The following is a 21,403-nucleotide window of genomic DNA, read 5'->3' on the forward strand; positions in this document are numbered from 1 at the left end:
TATCCCACCAATACATCAGCATTTGGAAGGCAGCCTGAATCAGGAAGCCACGAAACATTATGAATGAGGACTCAAGTTTTAACCTTGGCTGTGTGCTTATGATCTGCTGTGTGTTAACAGGCAAATTGCTTTCCCTCTCTTGACCAAAAGGAAACCAGTTGTTCCAACATAACCAGGAAAATGCTTCAAGAAATACCTTAAATCCTAACAGTGAATTATGAGGCTTCAACAAAATGATGGGAGTCAATTACTGAGAATGATGAACTGGAAACTTTACCCCAACCAAAGTTCAAGTTTAGCAAGTGTGCATGAATGCGTGTGAGAAAAGAATATGTGACACAGCCACAGAGAGTTACTCTGGCCCAATTGGTTACAAGGGTGTCTACAGTGGAAACTTTCTGTTACCATGTAGACAGTAACCACAGAATGTATGTTGTTACAAGTAACCATTGTACTAATGATAATGACCCACAAAAATGAGGACTTAGGCAGAATATGAGCTTCTTCTGCATGACACTGATGGAGAGGGTTCTTATCCTCACCAACGGATGACTTGGGGCAGGGAGCTATGATTCAGAGATACTGGGGGATAAGGAGGTCTTAGTCTGGCTCAACAGATTCCTTCTCTGTGCTCCAGTGTCTTGATTTCACAATGGGGATACGCAGGGAGCTTCTTTTGCTACATACATGAGGCTTCCAAAGGAAGTGATGTTAAAAGCTTCTGCTAACTTTCTTAAAACTGTAATTTTGTAGCCCTGAGGCAACATGGAGTAGTAGCTAGAAGGCTATGCTTGAAGGCAGAAGACTGCAAGATAAAGGATCAAGCTTACATTGGTAGAGAGGGTGTTTCCTCTCTGGGTAGTGTGCCCACACTAAAATCACAGGTCCAGTCCCTATCCCTAATTTACCACACAAAGCAAGGTGCTTTTAGGAAGAATCTAAAACGCCTTGAGATGAAGGACTGTTTCTTTGTTTTCCTGTCCCTAGAGTTTAGCAAAGCGCCTGGCACATAGTAAGAACTTAATAATAATAGATTATAGATTGTTTCTCTTCTTTCACAGCCTAGTTTAAGAATCACATTCTTCATATGAAGTCAACCCTGATCCACTCATTTGAAAGTGATCTCTTCCTCAAATCTTCTTAGAGTATTTTGAATTTCAATTTTTGCCCTCATCATATTGTACTGAGAATATATATGCATAGCATATATACATATATACAGAACATATATATGTAGAAAGAAGTTAAGGAGGTTACATATATGTATTTGTATGTATGTTATATGTTTGTACAGATATGTGTATATATATATATGTACATATATATGAAACCTCTTTAACTTCTTTCTTGTTTATTTTCTAGTTGGATTTATTTAGTTCTGAGAGGGGAAGGTTGAGGGCCTCACTAGAATGGTTTTACTCTGTTTCCTCCTGTAACATGTAATTTCTCCTTTAGGAATCTGGCTTCTTTGTTATTTGGGGCAATATATATTTTAATGTATATGTTATATAACCTTTATTAAATATTAGGTCTTTGAGAGTGAAAATCAATTCATTTTTTGCCTGTGTACCTCCAGCAACTGGCACACGGTAAGTATTAGTGCAGGAGATGGATGAAAATTTTCACATACTTTTTTTTTGTTCTTTATCTCAAAACAGCCTCATGTGTTTATGACCTCAGCTTTCATAAATACTAAAGGCCATGCCATGGAGAAGTCTGTTCATGGAAAAGTTGTAAAATGGCCATTTCTTAGGAAGAGAAAAGGACATGGGCAATTGAAGTTTTGACTCATTTCTGTTCATTCATTCTCTACAACAAACCAACTAAGCAGCACAGCTGATAGAAACCATGTGTCTTTGGCTCAGGAGTCTAATTAGATGATTTTGTTTTTTCAAAGTAGGTATTCCATTCATTGACCATTGCCTAGGGCTCTAAAGAGTGTATAAACTGGCTCAAAATTTCAAAGTCTTTCCACCTAATCACTGCATAAGAACAAGGAGGGAAGGATAGGGTGATATGTTCATGCCCCTAAGGGGAGCTTCTGAGATCCAAAAATAGATGAATATTTTTTAAATCTCCAATTAAATTAGAGGTTAACTCTAGGCCCATCAAGCAGACGCTGATTCATTCTGTGTGTTATGTTTATATATTTTTTCAAACATTCCTCTTGCATCAAGAGTCCTTGTTTGTGTACACTCCCTCTTGGAGAACTATTAGGCAAAGACAGAATTCCTAACTACTTTCTTCAATTTCTTAATATGGAAAATGGAAGGGGGAAGGGCAAACCACCAACTCTGACAGAAAACAGAAATTTGATTTTGGAATTTTTTTTCTCTCCTCCATTTAAGCTCCTTCCTCTCTACACTACAAGTCCAGAAAGTCATTTTTCTTGGGAATATTGAATATTTTCTTCCCTTGATGATATCGGACCTAAAATATGTCTTACAATTAGATCTCACAGTACATCCCAAGAACTAGAATCTCACATTCTCCTTAAATATATCCATCTCAAATTTCATCACTTCTCTTCATGAAAAACTCCACCAAATCCCTACTGCTGCTAGGATCAAACAAAATCCTCCTTTTGGCATTTAAAGCCTTAACTGCCAGGCCCCAACTTACCTTTCCAGCCTTGCTATAAAGTAATTCTGCTTCAAGCACTCACTGGTCCAGCCAAATTTTGTTCTTGCTTTTCCTCATATAGAATATTTCATCTCCAATCTCCAGCTCCCCATCCATCCCCAATGCACACACACACCAGCTATCTTCCATGCCTGGGATGTGCTTCCTCCTCACCTCCACCCCTCAGATACCTACCTCTTAGAATTCCTGACTTTCTCTAAAGTTTAGCTCAAGTACCATTTTTGCATGAAGTCTTTCCTAACTGCCCTAACTGGTAATACCTCCCCACCACCAAAAAAAAAATTACCTTGTATATATTTTGTATATACTTGCTCCATACAGCTATAGATAAATATAGATGTTGTTTCCCTGACCTCAGATAATCAATGATCCTTGGCAAATCACTTAACCTCTCAGCCTCAATTTCCCTATCTATAAAATTCTGATAACAACAGCACCTACCTCTTGAGAGAGTTGTGAGGATCAAATGAGAATACAAATTTTCTATCTACAGTACTGTAAGGAGAACTAAGTGGCATAGTGAATAGAATGCCAGACATGGAGTCAGGAAAACTCAACCTTACCAAGTTCAAATCTGACCCAGATACTAACTAGCAGTGATTCTAAGCAAGTCATTTAATTTTTTGCCTCAGTTTCCTCAGCTGTAAAATGGATTTGAGAAGTAAATGGCAAGCCACTCTAGTATCTTTGCCAGAAAAACCCTAAAGGGGATGACAAAGAGAAAGGACTGAACTACAACAAAAGTACTACAAGTGCTGCTATTGCTCTCTAAATTTTATCATCCTAAAGCCAAGCCCTAGATACCTTGCCCCAGTTGCAACTCAGAAAGGAGATTTTAAAAGAATCTCTGGTAAAGAATGTGGCCAAAGTCACTTCCCCAAATATATTATGAAAGAGAGGGTCAAAGAATTCTGTTATGACCTGGCAACTCATTTCTTAGTGAAGAACCAATAAATCCAAAGCCCTTCTCCTCCCCCATACTTGGAAGGAAGCCACTTCCACTTGCCAGCCCAGACAAGGTTGGAAACTTCCTCCTACTTTTGTAAACATTTTATGACATTTAAATTTTGTGTAGCACCAACAACATGCTATACCCCACCCAAAGGATTCTGCTGTTCAGGTGAAGCCTCCAAGCAAGAGACAACCAGAAATACGACAGACTTCTTGCAGCTGTGTGTGCAATCAGGTCACCATATGAAGTTAAAAGAAAGTGTACCACTTAGCTACCCTTGTCGTTTTCATTAAATGAGACATGGGGAAGAAATAAAATGTGTCTCCTAATTGGCTAACCTTGTGGGTATAATCTTGGTTGTTGTTGTTTATTTTTAATTTTTACTTTCTGTCTTAATAACAACTAAAGCAGAAGGACAAGAACTAGTCAAAGGGATTGACTTGCCCAGGGTCATGCAGGGACAAGGTGTCTAAGGCTAGATTTGAGTCCAAGTCCTCCCAGTTCTAGGCCTGGCCATCCATCTAATGTGCTACCTAGCTGCCTCAATTTAATTCTATGGATGGGTTTTAGACAACTTGGCATTCATGTCAACCAACATTTATAAGCACTTACTCTATGCTAGTTTGGGGCAGCTAGGTGGTACAGTGGTTAGAGGACTTGATCCGGAGTCAAGAAGACTCATTTTCCAGAGTTCAAATCCAAACACTTACTAGTTGTGTGACTCTGGGCAAGTTATTTAACCCTATATATCTCAGTTTCCTCATCTGTAAAGTGAGCTGGAGAAGGAAATGGCAAACCACTCTGGTATCTCTGCCCAGAAAACCCCAAAAGCATTCAGGAAAACTCAGGCATGACTAAAAAATGAATAAACAAACAAAAAATACAAGTACTGGGAACAGCTAATGGATTGAGAGTCAGACCTAGAGAGGGGAGGTCCTAGGTTCAAATCTGGCCTCAGACACTTCTCAGCAGTGTGACCCTGGGCAAGTCACTTGACCCCCATTGCCTAGCCCTTACCACTCTTCTGCCTTGGAACCAATACACAGTATTGACTCCAAGATGGAAGGTAAGGATTTAAAAAAAATACAAGTACTATTACATCATATTTTACAAAAGAAGAAACTGAGGCTGTAATAAGTTGCCCTGGGTCACAAAGCTAGTAAATGTCCAAGGACGAAGTTGAACCCACTTGATTTAATTCTAAGAGCAGCCCTCTCTGACCTCTACCATATATGGCTTCTCAAAAATACAACTTGTTTTTGAGGACTGCTCTCCCTGCTCCCCTACCACACTGGCACAGCTTAAGTTAAACTTTCAGAGACCTCATACTTCTAAAGGAAAAGGGTACTAATTCATCTCTCCACACAAACAAAATCCTACCAGGGTCCTGCATAGGAATCAGGCCTCAGAAGTAGACAGCCCTTATGGAAAGCAATGTTATCTGTGTATATCACACAATAACTCCCCCAACCAGGTTGAAACCCAGACAAGCTCAGCCTTTTTTGAAGGAAAGGAGTAGGGGGTAAACTGACCATTGCCACACTAGCCAGCACCAGCCTGATCCAGGTATATCTTCCAGAAAATAGTTCAAGACTCTGTCTCCCAACTCACTGGCCTTCTCAAGGGAAGCAGCCAGCAGAAATGGTTTAGAGGAGAGTGTATTCTCATTGTAGGAGGGAGATGTTTATGAATGGAGCTGGGGATAGAGAGGGATACAGCTTGCATGAAATAAGCTAATTAGCTAGATCACATGGCCAGCCTTAAGCATGCAGCTGGGTTGGCTACATTACCTTTCTGGACCCCCAAACTAGAGCTCCTTCCTCCAGACCAGACACAGCAGCTGAATCGTTTCCTCCTCAGTTAAAAGCTCAGCATTCTAATAATCCATTGCCTAAAGCTACTGTGGCCAAGGCTTATGGAAAAAAAAAGGATGCAATTTCATGGGGGGTGGAGGAGAGAGGGAGAAAATGGGCAGGAAAGCAGAAGAGACACACTACACTACTCATATCAGAATCTATATTTAAAAGACAGCAGCTCTATTAGGGGCCTTTCCCTCAGTTTCAGAGGTTGCAGACTTTCAAGGCTGGTACACCAAGTCTCCATAAGATTCAGAAAAGGTCGAAAATGGGGGCACAGAGAAGGAGAAGAGAAGATGGCAGTCACTCACAGGTCATCCTCATAAGACTCACTGTTATCAGGCTGATAAGCTAAACCTATTGGCAAGGATGTGTAAGGAACATCCTGAGGGTACATTTCCCTTAACCTCTTACTAAGAAGGGAATCTTCTTAGTTTTCCTACCTGTAAAATGAAAGAGTTGGGTTGGATGATACTGACAATTTCTTCCAACTTTCAATCTGTTATCCCATAATCCTATGGAAGAGTACATTTGTATCATAGCATTACTATAAAGGTTAAAAGCATACAAAAGCCTGGGAAATGTCTCAATAAATACATCACTATCAATTCTGTAGAATTATGGAAATGAATAAGGAATATTCCCCTGCTAATTCATATCCAGTTTAGAAATACATGTAGGAAAGAAAAAAAGGAAAAGGAGAGAGGAAGAAGAATAAAGAAGGAAGGAAGAAGGAGGAAGGAGGAGGAGGAAGAAGAGGAAGAAGAAAAGGAAGGAAGGAAGGAAGGAAGGAAGGAAGGAAGGAAGGAAGGAAGGAAGGAAGGAAGGAAGGAAGGAAGGAAGGAAGGAAGGAAGGAAGGAAGGAAGGAAGGAAGGAAGGAAGGAAGGAAGGAAGGAAGGAAGGAAGGAAGGAAGGAAGGAAGGAAGGAAGGAAAGAAGGAAGGAAGGAAGGAAGGAAGGAAGGAAGACCTTGTCGCACTAAATATTAATGAGAGGCTCTACCTTAATCACATGGCTAAACTGAGTCCATTCTAACATATACATGTCACCAAATTAATAATCAGGGAGAAAAATTCTACTTGATTCTGTTTCCTTAAATCCTAGAAAAATAGAACTTGACTATGATGTACAACATAGTAGTATCGTGCATATACTATTTAGGGGCACGGAAAGTTCTTGGAACATGATTGCATTGTGTTTACTTAGGAAGGAAAGAGTTATTAAGTATCACGTAGTACAGAGTCATTGGATTTGCAGTTAAAGGTCAGGTTCAAATCCATTCTCTCCCATTTACTACCTGTTAGAAATTGGTCAAGTCAATTTTAACCTCTCTGAACCTTAGAGTTTTCTCATATACACAAAATGAGAAGGCTTCACTAAATAACTTTTAAAACCCTCTCAGGTCAGTCTATGTTCCTATAATCTGATTGTGTTAAATCCTAAATTAGATAAATGGAAATATGCATCTTTAAATAGAGAGTCAATTGCATGCAAGCCTTTTCGCACAAAATCACATGAGATGATTGACTGGATTTTTTTTTCCTTTTTATAAATCCAATAATAATTCACTATTTTCTCCCAAAAGCTAAAAAGGGAAATGCTGAATGTGGCCACCTTATAATGCAGGCATTGCACAGCACATATATAAGGATTAGGAGTTTCTGTTTCCTTTTCCAAGGTACATTTCCCCATTTGTGCCTTGATACCACTCACCAGAAATGAATGATATTCTACCAAGTTTAGTGGTCATTCTGATAATCCGGGGGGAAAAAATCCTTAAAATCCTTTTGTGTCTACTGATTCAACAATGTTCCCCACTCTTTTGAAGTTTCCTCAACTATTCTCCTCATAAAGATTGAACTCATCCTTAACTTGAAGATTCTCCACACTTCTATACTGGGCAGCTCCTTCATCTCCCTTCTAACCTTGTTTTCCCCTATCGGTATCCACTCTCTGTAAGTATAGTCAGTCAGTTGTTCAATAAGCATTTATTATGAATCTACTTCATGCCAAGAACCATGCTAAGCACTGGGGTTACAAGGAAAAGCAAAAGAGATTCCCTATTCTCAAGGAGCTCACAGACTAATGAAAGAAAGAATATGCTAGCAAATATGAACAAACAAGGTGTATGTACGATAAATTAGAGATAATGAACAAGGGGAAGTCACTAGCATTAAGAGGGACCAGAAAAGGCTTTTTGTAGATGGGATTTTAGACAGGACTTGAAGGAAACCACCTTTTCCTTCACCATTGCTGAATTCTATCCCATACATATTTATCATCAAGGAATGCTAGAAGTGGGAGAGACCTAAGAGATCATTTAGTCAAACCCCCTAACTGAAAGCATTCTTACCACATGACGCCCTCCCTTTCCCTTCTTTGCCAACTAACCTCTTTCAAAAGCTCCCTGGAAAATCTTGCTTCTTCTATGAAACTGTCCCCCCTTAAAGTAGTCTGAACAATCACATATCGGAGGTGGGAGTGAGGAGGTGAGAAGCAAACCAACCCTGAATTCATAAAATATAAACATTCTGTATCCACATTTGTTTTTCCTAAATTTCAACAATGTCTCCATGGATACCCCACCCCTGGCTTTTGATATATTTTTGGCAATGGAAACACCTGGAGAACAAGGACTATGTCTTATCAATTTTCCTGACCACACACTTCCGTATGGTCAGGGTTGGAGAAGGGGATACTATAGACAAGGTCATTTAAATCATTTACTATCCAAATATCCACTTGGTCAACTAATATTAGAACTCAAAAGCAAGTGTAGTGCTTAATTCCCAGAGACTGTCCAAAAACTCAGATTTGAAATCTTGCAATCCTGCTTCCAAATCTTTCCATTTTACACTAAAAAGAAAAACTAGTGGATCACAATAATTGATGATCTTTCCATCTTAAAAAAAAATACAAAGATCTTTCTATACTCCTAGAGGTGACATGCCTTCAGTGTTCACCATAACTGTGAGAAAAGGGGAAAAAATCTAGTTGCCTTTACTAATGTAATAATTTTATTTCCCCTTACTCAACATTCTTCATTTTCACACACAAGGCATGCAAAGAGTTTACTGTTCACCCACAGAAACTTGCCGAGTAAATATCAACGGTTTTGCACAGCTCTACAAAGCTGCCAAGGTTTCAAATGCTTGAAGTGAACTTTCTTGAGGTTAATTTTCAGCCGTTTCTTTTTTAAAAACATGTATTCAGGTGCTGATAGATATTATATTGAACTGCAAGTACACTTAAAAATATAACTCACGATCAGAGTGGGGGAGAGAAAGAGGAGGAACCACCCTCTTATTTCAACTGTCAGCATCTTGACCTTGTCTATATGGACCAAACAGAACAGAAGCCAAGGGTGAGAAGTTCCCAAGTTAGAACAGTGGTTCACCAAGATCTAAAACCAATAACCCAAAAGTTATTAATGTTGCTACAGTCCTAGAAGCAACATCCAAAACAGTATTTCACAATTCTTAGTCTTAGAATGAAATGCTACAGAAAAGAATAACTGGAGGAGGTTAACAGAGCAGCAATAACTCCCATTTGGGTTGTTAAGTGATGAGCTTTGAACCCAAGTAGAAAAAATTGGAAAGTACCTGGGAAAAATGTAGGAATGGGCCAAGAAATCAATAAATATTTATTGTTTAAACAACAATATTTTGAATTAGGCTGTAAGCATGGCCCCTTTCCAATTAAACTGGAACTGCTTCAACCTTTTCTGCAGATAATTTTTTTACTGCATGAAGATTAGGGATTACACAATTATTTTAGAAAATACCATAGCATTTAGTCACAAGCATAGGCAAAATGGTTGATAGCATCACCTTTGTGCCCTTCTCTAAGGACAAAAATCCAACTTGGAAAATCCCCTGGTGTGTTTTTAAAGGGAATTTATTTTTACCCAAAGTGAAAAATGAAAAGATGATGAGGAAACTATGGCAAGGAAAATGTCTAAATTTGGAAATGGTCTTTTTTATTCCATAAGGTAGGAAATATAGCCAATTGACCTAGATAGAAATGGACACAAAAAATGGTCCTCTTGGGAATTTCCCCATGTCTGGTGAATGAAGCAGAGCTACAAGTCCTTTGGGAGCCTAGAGATTAACCAACTCTTCTCTCTTGTGATGATTTGAATAGGCCATAAGATTTATAACTATTTGGAAATTTAAGATGAAAATGATAATGTAAACATTTTCTACCAGCACTTAGACAAATTGTACTAGAATTAGAATTTTCCCAGGTTGTGGGGGGGAAAAAGGCTCAGAAAAGCCATGCTACTAGGAAAGTGAACCAATTCTAGAGTTAGAACCCTGGGTTCAAGTCTTTGCCTCTGTTACTCCCTGGGTCAGCTGGAGCAAGCCATTTAACTATCCTAGGCCTCGGTTTCATCAACTACAAAATAATTGGATTAGGCTAGATGGTTTTGAGATCCCTTCTGGATTTAAATATAAGAGGCCAGTACTTGTCTCTAAAACCAAGTTACCAATGAAAAGAGTTAAGTAGATTTTTTTCTTCTGTTGGCCCCTATGCTTGACTTTCTTTTCTCTTTATTGCTAATGGTGGTTGGAGATAGAAGGATAAAGAGAGAGCAGGATAAAGTAGCTGAGTGAAGCATCTTTTTTAATGAAGACAACAGAAGGAAGGAAATCAGAAAGAAATACAAACAAGTAGGGTAGCTCTGAAAGCTAGAGATTGAATTTATTACACACTTGAAAAGAAAAGCAAACTATAAAAGATATATAATTCTAAGTATAATTCTTTCTGTTCTACTAATCATGGAAACACTTATTTTATTTAGTATTTGTTAAATTTGGAATGATTTTTAAAGAGTTTAACTGATTTCTTATATGTCTTCTTATGCATTTCATATTATGCATTTTCTGTGACATGTCTAGATCCTGCTTATACATGTTCAATTACCTACAGAATAGCAGGGTAAACATGGAATCAAGAAAACTTACTCCCAGTCAATAAACATGTACCTATTATGTTCCAGGTACTGTATTAAGTGTTGGGGCTACAATGGCAAAAAAAAAGAAAAGAAAAGAAACATCCTTTCTTCAGCTTATATTATATTAGGAAGACATAATAAATGCAATAATTAACAATTATTAGCTATATTACTATGGACAAGTAATTACTCTCTGTTCCACAGTTTCTTCGTCTATATAATGGGGATAGTGACACCTATAAGGCCTACATTGAGAGGGTATTGTAAGGCTCAAACAGAAATATTTTGCAAAACTTAAAAGCATGTCATCAGTGTTGGCAAGACATATAACTGTCAGTTGCTGCTAGCAAAATAAGTATTGAGGGACTTCCCCTTTTCAACTAATGCGATCTTAACCCCAAGAATTTGCCTTTATAGATGATACAGATATTTTTAAGCCTAATTTTCAGAGGGGAAAAAAAAGACAAAGCAACCAGCAAAAACAGCTACATGCATCCCTCCCACAAATCCTAAGAAGGACACAATTTTTAAAAGGGAACAATAGGTCATCTTCTCCCACCATCCAAAAGTCTCTCTTGACTGAATGTAACATGTTTGAATCCACATTGAGGAACCTCAGAATGTGAAGGCTCTGAAGCCTCAGGAGACATTTGCACACAGCCCTGGAAGTGCACAGCATCACCTCCCCACCTGTGAGACAGCAAACTGCAGCTGGAAGTCATTGAGAGAACACGAGCATTGGTTCCCTGCCTTGTGATCCCAGGGAAATGCTGCTTGGACTTTTAAGTGTCTTCCTAATGCAACACATCTGGTTTCCACGGCTCTGGTACAGCACAAGGAACAGGTCACCTCACCAAGCCTTCAGCAACACTCGAGTAATAATAAGGAAATCAAGGTTGGCTAAATGGGGCCACGCTGTCACCGGAAGCATTTAGGATGGCAGGGAATTCCTACACATTCCCTAAAACCCTGCAGCACCACGCAGGCATCATTACCTCCTTCCCCGTTATTGCTCCACCCAGTACTGGTTTTCAGAATGGCTGAGATTAAGGTAGCCCATCTGTTTAGAGTATATGTCCAAGACGTCCTGCCTCTCATAAATAAGAAGGGAGATATCCTCCTAGGGGGTTAAGTTGTTAAGTTCAAAATAATTTAAAAAAATTTTTATTGGTCCTTATATGTCCTATTATGCATTTATTCAACATGTCTGGAACCTATCTATACAAACACAATATCCTAAATGTAAGGGTCCAGGAGCCATCTCAACAAGGCAATGGCTCCTTTGCCTGACTGATAAGGAGTCATCTATCTCACAAGCTAAGTAGCCAGGCTCAGCTGTACAATACACTCAGATTGTGGGCAATAAAATTTTAACTATTATTTAAGCAGTATAAAAGAGGAAGAAATTGCCTAGATTACTTGTATGCCAAATTAAAGGACCCTCGGCAACTGTGCTATAACTATAGCCACAGTGAATTTATCTGGGACCTGTGAAGTAACAGAGGCTCCCTGCCTCTCTAACTCTATCATAAACAAAGCAGCAACACTCACTCACCTCCAATGCCCCTCTAGTTTAGGGGGCCAAGGGGGATGGCAGATTGATAAGGTACTGAGAAAACCTCTGGGGAGGCATGATGGGGAGGTAGGGGGGGGCAAGAGAAGAAGCAGACAGAGGAGGGGGTCTGGGTGGACTCTGGTTGTCTGACCAAGGGGCTTGGTTTGTTTCCTGGTGGGATATGATGCTTCTGCAGGGGTGGTCTGGCCTCTTTAAAGGGAGGAAAAAAACTTACATAGACAAAAAACAGAAATACAAACCAACCAAAAATGCTAGGAATGCAAATTCTGCCAACCAAATAAATAAATAAAATGAGATGCTTTATAATAACTGGCCAAAGTGCATTTCTCAACCTTATGAAACCCAAATAGCCTAGTTTAGCTATTTCTTGCCTTGCTCAGGCAATGATTTCTGCTAGGAATGATGGGCCTAGCTCAGGTAGCCTTTTAGTCATAATGATGAAAGCATCTTAAAGTATAGCTGAGGTTCTCTCTCTATTTTTCTGTGTCTCTCTGTTTTATAGCATTTAATCAGGTAAGTGAAAAAAAACTAAAGCTCCATAGAGCAATGAATCAAGTCACCAAGAGTTATGCAAAAAATGGTCTATTCTTCCCCCTCTTTCAAACGGAATCATCTATTAAAATGTAATAATAATAACAGTGTTTACATAATTCTTTAAGGTTTGCAGAGCACTTCATAAACATTATCTCATTTTATACTCTCAACAACCCTGGAAGGGAGCTATTATTATTATTATCCTCATTTTCCAGGCAAGGAAACTGAGGCAAAGAGAGATCAAGTAACTTGGTCAGAATCACACAGCTAGTTAGTGTCAGAGGTCAGATTGAACCCAGGTTTTCCAGATTCCAGGTTCAGGGCTCTAAACCCCTCAGACACCTCTGAAATAGAAGAGATGCTATGCAAAGAACAACCATTCCCAGGCTTTTTCACACTTCAAGAAATACAAATACCAGGCATTCTGTTGAATTGCTACCTATCTGAAGAGTTCCAGTCAAATACCACCTGTTTCACCAAACCTTCCCTGAAGGTCTGCCAATAACCAGGAACCCCTTCAGACTTCACTTAGCACTTTGTAGTTCTAAGAATCTCATCACATAAATCTGTGCTTTATATTTACCTACATCTGTATCTTCTGCTAGTGGAAAATGAGCAACATGAAAAGACTTTGTTTCATCTAAGCTTCTCATTGCTCCCAATACCAAGCACAGAGCATTACACTCAAGATGTTGTTATTACTAACAACTCTCCTTTATACGGTTTTATGGTTTATAAAGCACTTTTCTCATTTTTTCATGTGAAGTAGGCTTTGGCATTTAATAGACAAAGACTCAAACAGATTAAGTGACTTGCTCAAGGTTATAAAACTAGTAAGAGCTGGTACTCAAACCCAGAGTTTCACTGACTCCAGGACCAGTATTTTCACTGTGTTACTCCACCAATAGCCTTTGATAATGATGAGTGTCACCATCTAATTCCTATGGATTGGGTTTGGTACCAAAGAAAACATGGTGACATCTTGTTGAGACTGATTGACTCTCTTTGCTGTCCATCTCCAGAGAAAAATAAGGACTAAGTAAGCTTAGGTAGCCAGTCATAAAGAGGAGAAGAATGAAGAAAAGAGGAGAGGAGAGGAGAGGAGAGGAGAGGAGAGGAGAGGAGAGGAGAGGAGAGGAGAGGAGAGGAGAGGAGAGGAGAGGAGAGGAGAGGGAGGAGAGAGGGAGAGGCGAGAGAGAGAAAGGGAGAAAAAAGAGAAGAAATATTTTCAATTGAGTTTATCTCTTTTGTTCATGTTTAAGATAAGTAAAATAACTCAAAAGTTTAAAATTAGAACTCAAACTCTTCTTAAAGTGCTATATTCATCTCACCAACCAAGTAACTAGGAGTAGAAGTTAAATGCTCAGTGAATAGAGCATTGGGCCTGGAGACAAGAGGTCCTGGGTTTGAATCTAACTTCAGACATTTCCTATCTGTATGACCTTCAACAAGTCATTTAACCCCAATTGTCTAGCCCTTACCCTTCTCCTGACTTGGAAGAGATACTAAATTAATTCTGAGGAAGAAGATAAGAGTTTTAAAAAAATGTAACTGGGCAAAGTGTGTGTGTGTGTGGGGGGGGTAATGTATAGGAAGGAAAGGTAGCATGACATAAATCAGAAGCTTATTTCTGATTATTATCCTTAGTACACTTTTTTTACTAAAGAAGATCTAGATACAAACTTAAAGGAAGAATCTCCTTTTCCTGACATGAAAAAGTTACAACTGGAGTTTTGCAATCTGAAGGGAGAAAATAAAAGATCCAAATCTATCACTATTAGGAATTATACTTGGAATTTATACTTTAAATACTTGAAAATTCTGAGGATGAAATACAGATGAGAAGTTGAGGCACCAAAAGAATGAATGAAGGATGTCTGTTAATGATACTAGGTTAGATTCCAAAAGAGAAGTCAGGAACAGAACTCAGACCTTCTGACTAATCTCAGTACCCAGTTTTCACCACACTCTCTATCTTTATGTATTACTATATTCCAGGACAATTCTTATTGAAATTAAAACAGATAAAGCCTCAAAGTCAGTATACCTCCAAACCTAAGTGAAGCAATGATACAAGAAGTTGTTCTGATAAATATTTAAACCACTGCTGTGGATACAAAGAGGCCTGTCTAGCCCTGCCACTTCTGTGAGAAGAGAAGTTAAACTTTAAACCAAAGTCCTATATGGTCTGATGGGCAAAGCAAATCCTTGCTCATGCAATGCCGCTTCCCCACCCCCCAACCCCCCATTGCCAACACACACACCCAACACAAAACAGACAGGCATTCACAATGAGCACTTCTTCCAGTATTTGCACTTGGAAGGCCAAAACTCAGTTAAAGTTTCTTTAACTGAGGGACCCTCAGCTGTGGATCTAATGCTAGGAACTTGTAATGACAGCACAGGAAATAGTTAGAGCTCATCTAAGCTCTTCGCCTACACTTGCTACTCTTTTATTGAGTGACCTTGGGTAAGTAACCTTTTCTATGCCTCTATTTACTTCTCTGTGGTATGAGGGCAATGTTCATCAAAGAAGCCATTCTAAGGTTCTGAAATGGAAGGCACCATTTAAGTATAAATAATTGTTATTTTAAGTATAACATTTTATTGCACATTTATGCAAGAGATGAATAGAAATCAAATCCCATTATGATAAATTTCAAAGAGATATCCAAAATCAAATTTTTGGTAGAATTTTGCTGCATTGAATATTGTTTAAAATACATGAGGCTGCAGCTTGGTAATCTCCTTGTGAGAAATTGTCATTATTATTGTATACAATGTAATGGAATTTGACCTGTAGTTATTCAAAGATGTCTTTTATTTCATCCCCATAAATCAAGCAGCATTTTATTGGCCCTATTTTATAGGTGGGGAGACTGAGGATAAAGAGGCTATTATTAGTAATATTTGCTTAAGATTATCATAATGGCAGTGAAAGGAATAATAGCTCTCCCCCCACCCCAATTTCAGCTATTGTATCACATTATAATATTTAATATTTATATTTATTATTGCTAATACAAATATATTTAATACTTGTAATTAAGATATTGAAAATTATTTTTTCAGATCTTTCCCCTAAATGTGGTATTTGCTGACCATTTCCATTCCTGATCCCTATAATAAACTACATGAATATTTCCCTTTTTTCCTATACTGTATTTCAACACTTGTTCTCTATCTCTCAGTCTCCTCTTCTCCATCTCTCTTTTTCTTTTTCCCTTCCTCTCTTTGTCTCTTAATCCCTCCCCTTCTCTGTCTCTTTCTCTTATCTCTCTCTTTCCTTGCCTGTCTTGCCTTTCTCTGTCTTTTTCTGACTGTCCCTGTCTCTCTGTCTCTCTCACACACACACCAATTAGAAGGGTTTGTACTTGGGCTGTCATCTCTCATATCACCTGGTACTCTGTTATTTATATCAACTGGCAGGAGTAGAACCTATTCTAGCTCCCTCAAAACTTGATAACTAAGAAAAAAAAAAACAAAACACAGCTATCAAAGAGACTTCACTTTCAATTGTGCCTGCATCAAAGTGCTTTCCCAATTTTAGTTAATCTCAGTACTGTTATAATCAGTATGCCTCCTCTCATTGAATACTAGACATTTTATTTTTATTGGGGGGGGGAGAATCTCTACATAACAAAAACATGACAGTTAAATCAATTTGGTTTTGGGGTTACAAGCTTTAATCTAGAGAAATAGCAACCCTTTCCTTAAAAACAAAAGAAAGAAATGTTATCTACATAGGCCACTGAGTAGCTCAGTTTATTTTTGACAACTTAAAAACATCAGAACAGCATGTTATTGCAATCAATTATTTTTTCAAAAAAGCATCATCTCATTTTTTTCCTCTTCCTACTCCCAAACCACTAACCTCCCCCAAGTGATAGCCTAGCCCTATGGTTCCTTCAAAGAAAGTATTTTTCTTTCTAAAATTGTGTTTTCTAGAAGTTCAGGAATGGGATGTAGTTAAAAAACCATGAGTGCCAAAACTTACATGTCCAAGAGAAAATTAAATTCTCTCCTCCCCCACTCTATTTCAAATAGTTTACAAAGCAAAAAGTTGGACATCAAGTCAAAAAAACCCAAATCAGTCTCTTATTTTTTCCCCCTTCTTTCTACAGTAGATTTTTAGTCCCAGTAGCTGTAACATTTTGGTGCCAGGAAGGCTTTCTAGGGACAAAAAATTAGGTGATGGATTAGGAGAGTTGGTAAAAATGTGTAACCTCAAGTGAGAGGTCAGAATTCTTTCAAAAGTTCCTCACATCTCATTCTAAAAGGAAAAAGAAAGTGGGGGGAAAGTAGCTAGATAGGATAGAGATATGACATAGGCCATCCTGACTTAGGCTAGGGAAAATCTGAATTTTTCTTTCAAGTGGATCAGATTGTCTTTCTGCCCTATTCCCTAGGGCCTTCAAAGGTAGCCCCTCCACCATCCCCTGTTTTCCCCCAACAGGCACTGTCAGAGACCTAACCCCAGATACAGATTCCATTTCTCACAAAAGTTTAAGGAACAAGGACATACTTCAGGAGCACTAAAAAGGGATTGGGGGGGGGCGGTTGTAGATCATGTAAGAATGCCCACCCGTTCTCTCTCTCTCACACACACACTCTCTTTCACACACACATATACACGCACAGCTGTGAAAATAAATGTCCCTAGGGAGAGGTACTGGGTCCCAGGCTCACCAACCATCTTTTTTCTCTTCCCTGTCCCTGAGATCAGCATCCCAGGTTCTGCAGAAACACATGGGGGTGGGAATGAGAAGAAGGTTGGAATGGAGTGGGGTTAGGATTGGTGAGGTAAAGGCAAAAAAAGGATGGACAGACATGCAAACAGGCTCCCCTACCTCTCCTAGCTGAAGCCAGAAGCATATGGGGGCCTAGCCAGTCACCACTCACCAGGGGAAGGGAGAAGCTCCAGGTCCACTTTCTCTGTCTTGATGATGGTGAGAGTAGGTTTGAGATCGACGGCCGCCTTCATGGTGCCAGGGAATGGGGACAGATTGGGTTGTAAAGAGGGTGATTTTCCCCCTCTTTATTGGGGGGAGGGGGGCAGAATCAAGGGGGAGGGAAAGGGCGCAAACCCGTTTCTCTCCAATCTCAAGTTGGGCTGGCTTTCTCCCCAAAGGAAGGTCCGCACCCCTGCACACTCTCTCCAGGGAAAGTTGGCACTTGGAGAAGTAAGCGCGCCCCTCTCTCTGCCTCTGGTTTGCTTTCACTCCCTGTCTCTCTCTTGCGTTCCCTCTCTCCCTCTCTTCCCCGCCTCCGGCCGCCCAGCTGGCTGGCTAGCTGGCTCTCCTCTCCTCTCTTCTGTCTCTCCCTCTCTCTCTTTCTCTCTCCTCCCTCCCCTCCTCTTTAGGGCGTTCCTCCTCCGGGCAGCTCACTGGTCATAGCCGCGGCTCAGTCCGTCCCGACGCTCAGAGCCAGGAGAGCTCTCCCAGCCTGCCAGGGAAGGAGGAGGGAGGGGCCGAGGGGCGGAGCAGAGCAGGGGGCTGGGCCCGCATGGCTGGCCAACCAATCCCCCCCGGGCGACCAAAAGCGAAAGGAAAGGATGGGGAGCGAGGCCAGCCCGGGGAGACTCCGGCTGGGCTGGGCAGGGCTGGGCTGGGCTGGCCTGGCCTGGCCTGGCCTGGCCTGGCCCAGCCCGCGAGCTCTGCTGCCCGGCAGCCAGCAGTGGGTCCAGCTCCCGGCTTCACTACAGCACTAAAAGACCTGCGCTCCTAAAGCCAACGCGTGGGAAGCCCCAGCAAGAAAGCCCCGGATCAATACAATCCCTATCGAAAAGGCGGAGATGAGCTGTTTGTGGAGAACCTCTGGGTGGGGAGGCGATTTTACCTCATTTCAGGAAAGTACACTTCATTCCCTGCATGCATTCTTTAGGGCTTTGTCACCAGTTGCAGACGCACGCCAGGGATTGCCCCCAAACGGTACACATACTTTAACAATGCGTGTTGATCAATCAGTCATTCATAAAGATTGAGACACAGGACGTGAGGCATGTGGTTGAAGGACAGTGCATTCAGGCAACAGAGCCTGGAGACAACGTCCTCAAAGAACTTTACACACATGAACCCCAGCCTTCTGGTGAGTCAAGAGTCAGGGTTATGATTCCGAAGGTGAGTTCATTCTTTTGAAGCCTAAGAAGGATCATTTTGAAGCCTAAGAAGGATCTTTTGGGAAAGTTCACAGGTGGCTTGTTTGAGTACATGCACCCTTCACTCACCAAAGCCCTTGATAGACCTTTTCTAGGCAAATTCAGAAGCAGCTCAGTTTTTAGTTCTAGTTTCAAATAAACATAAAAATCACCCACACACGTATGGAATAGAGTCCAGACTGGAAGTCCAGCCGTGTTCTTCCACTAGAATACATTTCACATCCAAGTGTATGTATTGTGGAAGGTAATGGTTTTGTTTGTTTTCTAAAATTATTCTAGCTTCTAATTATCATATCCTTTCCCTCAATTTTAACTTTCTTTTTCACAAATCCATATTAAATGTTATCCTTATGCCTGTCCTAAGGTAGTCATGCTATATAAAGACTGATTTTTATATTTCCAAAGTAAATCGGTAAGCGTGCCTACTCTAAGTAATGTAATGATCTGGGGTAATCCTGAAAGCCTTATAACAGAGAATCCTAGAAAGAACTGTTGGAGTCCTTTCACGACAGTGTATTTATAGTTTTATTTTGGGGTTTGGGATGTGTATGACTTTGCTCTTACAACAATCACCAATATGGAAGGGTGTTCTATATGACAATAAAAATAAATAAATAAATAAATAAATAAAAGTAAATCACTCAGACTTTTTGCAATCACAATATCTATCACCTTTCAATTAAGAAACTGCAGATGCTTGATCAGATAATATCCCATGTAATTCATAGTGGGACACTGTTTTAAGGTTATTAAAATCCTATATGCTTTATATTATAAATCACATATCTGGTGCTTTAGGTATTAATATCTCCATTTTACAGAGGCAGAAAGTAAAGCTCAGAAATGATAAATGGCCAAGATCACATAACTGTCAAGTTGGAATATGAACTGAGATTTCTGCTAACTCCAAGCAAACATTCCAAAGTACTCATTTCTGAGAAATAGGTAGTAAAGTCTTTTACAAATGTATAGATAAAAAGATCAGTCTTTAAATAAAAGTTGTTTTTTAAATTGTCCTGAGCAACCTCAGAGAAAACTATGTTTAAAACTATTTCCTGATTTCTATGTATATTATGTGAACTTCAACTGTTTGACAACTGTAACCTTTCCTCTGTCTCTGATAAGAAACATACCTCCTTTACCTTGATCTGAAACCAGTCTGGTCTCCTCAAAGAATCAGTAATTTGCAGGTTTCCCACAGCAAATCAGTGGTGGAGTCAGGAAGAGAATACAAATCTCTGGCTGATCCCTATTCTAACCACTGGATTACACTCCCTCCAATTACCAGAGAGAAATATTTGCAAGTGGAAATCCTAGGTTTTGAAGGACAAAGTCCATTGCAATTCATCTGTGTTTCCAAAAAGTATGGAAAAAAAAAACATTACTGATCCCCAGATGACAAGAACAGACACTTTCTCATCCTGGGAAAACATGGGGAAAGCAGCTGATGAATAAATCGGACATGAACAGGGTGGAATGTGCTATATGGAAAACAGCACTGAAACACTAACTGAATACAAAAGCTGAGGAACACAACGCTATCCTTGAGTTGGAAGAGATTTTTGTGTTGTTCATCCATTTATAAAGAGAGCAACAGTGATTAGAATAGATATGGGGATTCTAAGATCTATGTATGAATTCTTAGTTTCCTACTTACTATCAAGCAAAACTTCCTGAAGCCTCTCTCTCTTTTTTTCTAGTCGCTCAATACTTTTAGGTCCCTAAAAGATTTCCCTGACCAGAAATTTCTTGAGAAACTTAAGGTTAATAATAAGAAAAAACATCCTAGTAACACCCCAACTTCCACCCCAACCATCATTTGCTGGCCTCTGCTAAAAAAAGGATCTCATAAAATCCTCCCCTACTTAATTTTTGAACATTTCTCTTCTGGAGGACTAGATCTCTATTAATAATAGGGAGATTTCTATAGTACTCTCAAGTTTGCAATGTTCTTACATACTTTTTCTTATTTTAGCCTCACAATACCTTTTTGATATAGGTATTACAGGTAGTAACTCCTTTTTTATAAATGATAAATGATAATTATAAATGAGGAAAGTGGACCTGAAAAGTGGTTAAATGACTAAACATTTGGTCATATGACCAATAACTGTCAGAGTCCAGATTTGAACCCCAATTTTTCTGCCTCCAAGTCTAACACTCTATTCATTAAGACTCCCACTAATTGCCAGTAGTTGGTAACCATAAGACTTAGGGACTACTTTCTATTACCCAGCCCTGAAGCAAAAAGTTTTTCATCTGTGGCTATCCAAGCAAAGAAGTCATATTTGAGGGGACAATTATGAATTATAGCCCATCTTTTGCTAAACAACTTCTTTTTTACGTGATACTCAGTGAAAACTCAGATTAAAAGTAAATGTCCTCCCCTGTCACACAAGCTATACATGTCATTAACTGAGAAAGAAGTTTTTTAGTTTCATCATTTAACCAAGAGATTCCTATCTCAACAGCACATTATTATAAGATAGATTAGGCAATGATTAAACTGGACAATAAAAAAAATTACTTCTCCATCCTTTAAAATCTGACTGAAATTTTCCAAATTCTCATAAGAGCTTTCAATGGCATTTATGTCTTCAAAAAGTCATTAAAGCTAGTTAACTTTATGAATAGTATGACAAAGTGTCAGAGAAAATCATGGAAAGAACTGGAAGGGACCCCAGAGACCATCTACGCCAAGCCATATCTTAGATAGGAATACCCTCCT

The 21,403-nt window shown here is 39.4% G+C and overlaps 1 protein-coding gene across 5 annotated transcripts in view; it reads right to left on the reverse strand.

The window, feature by feature from the left end:
• The window catches only part of ETS1 (ETS proto-oncogene 1, transcription factor), a 186,194-nt gene that overhangs the window by 65,029 nt on the left and 99,762 nt on the right, over nt 1–21,403 (reverse strand). The window contains exon 1 of one of the 5 annotated variants that reach the window (XM_001365575.4): nt 17,421–18,238. The exons of 3 other annotated variants lie outside the window; for them this stretch is intronic. In XM_001365575.4, the coding sequence (XP_001365612.1) occupies nt 17,421–17,502 (82 nt within the window). In that variant the 5' untranslated portion in view covers nt 17,503–18,238. Of the gene's footprint in view, nt 1–17,420; nt 18,239–21,403 lie in introns of those variants that run through there. One more of the 5 variants, XM_056794590.1, reaches the window with a different exon arrangement.

The sequence above is a fragment of the Monodelphis domestica genome, chromosome 4 (genome assembly GCF_027887165.1).
Source record: "Monodelphis domestica isolate mMonDom1 chromosome 4, mMonDom1.pri, whole genome shotgun sequence".
Taxonomy (NCBI): domain Eukaryota; kingdom Metazoa; phylum Chordata; class Mammalia; order Didelphimorphia; family Didelphidae; genus Monodelphis; species Monodelphis domestica.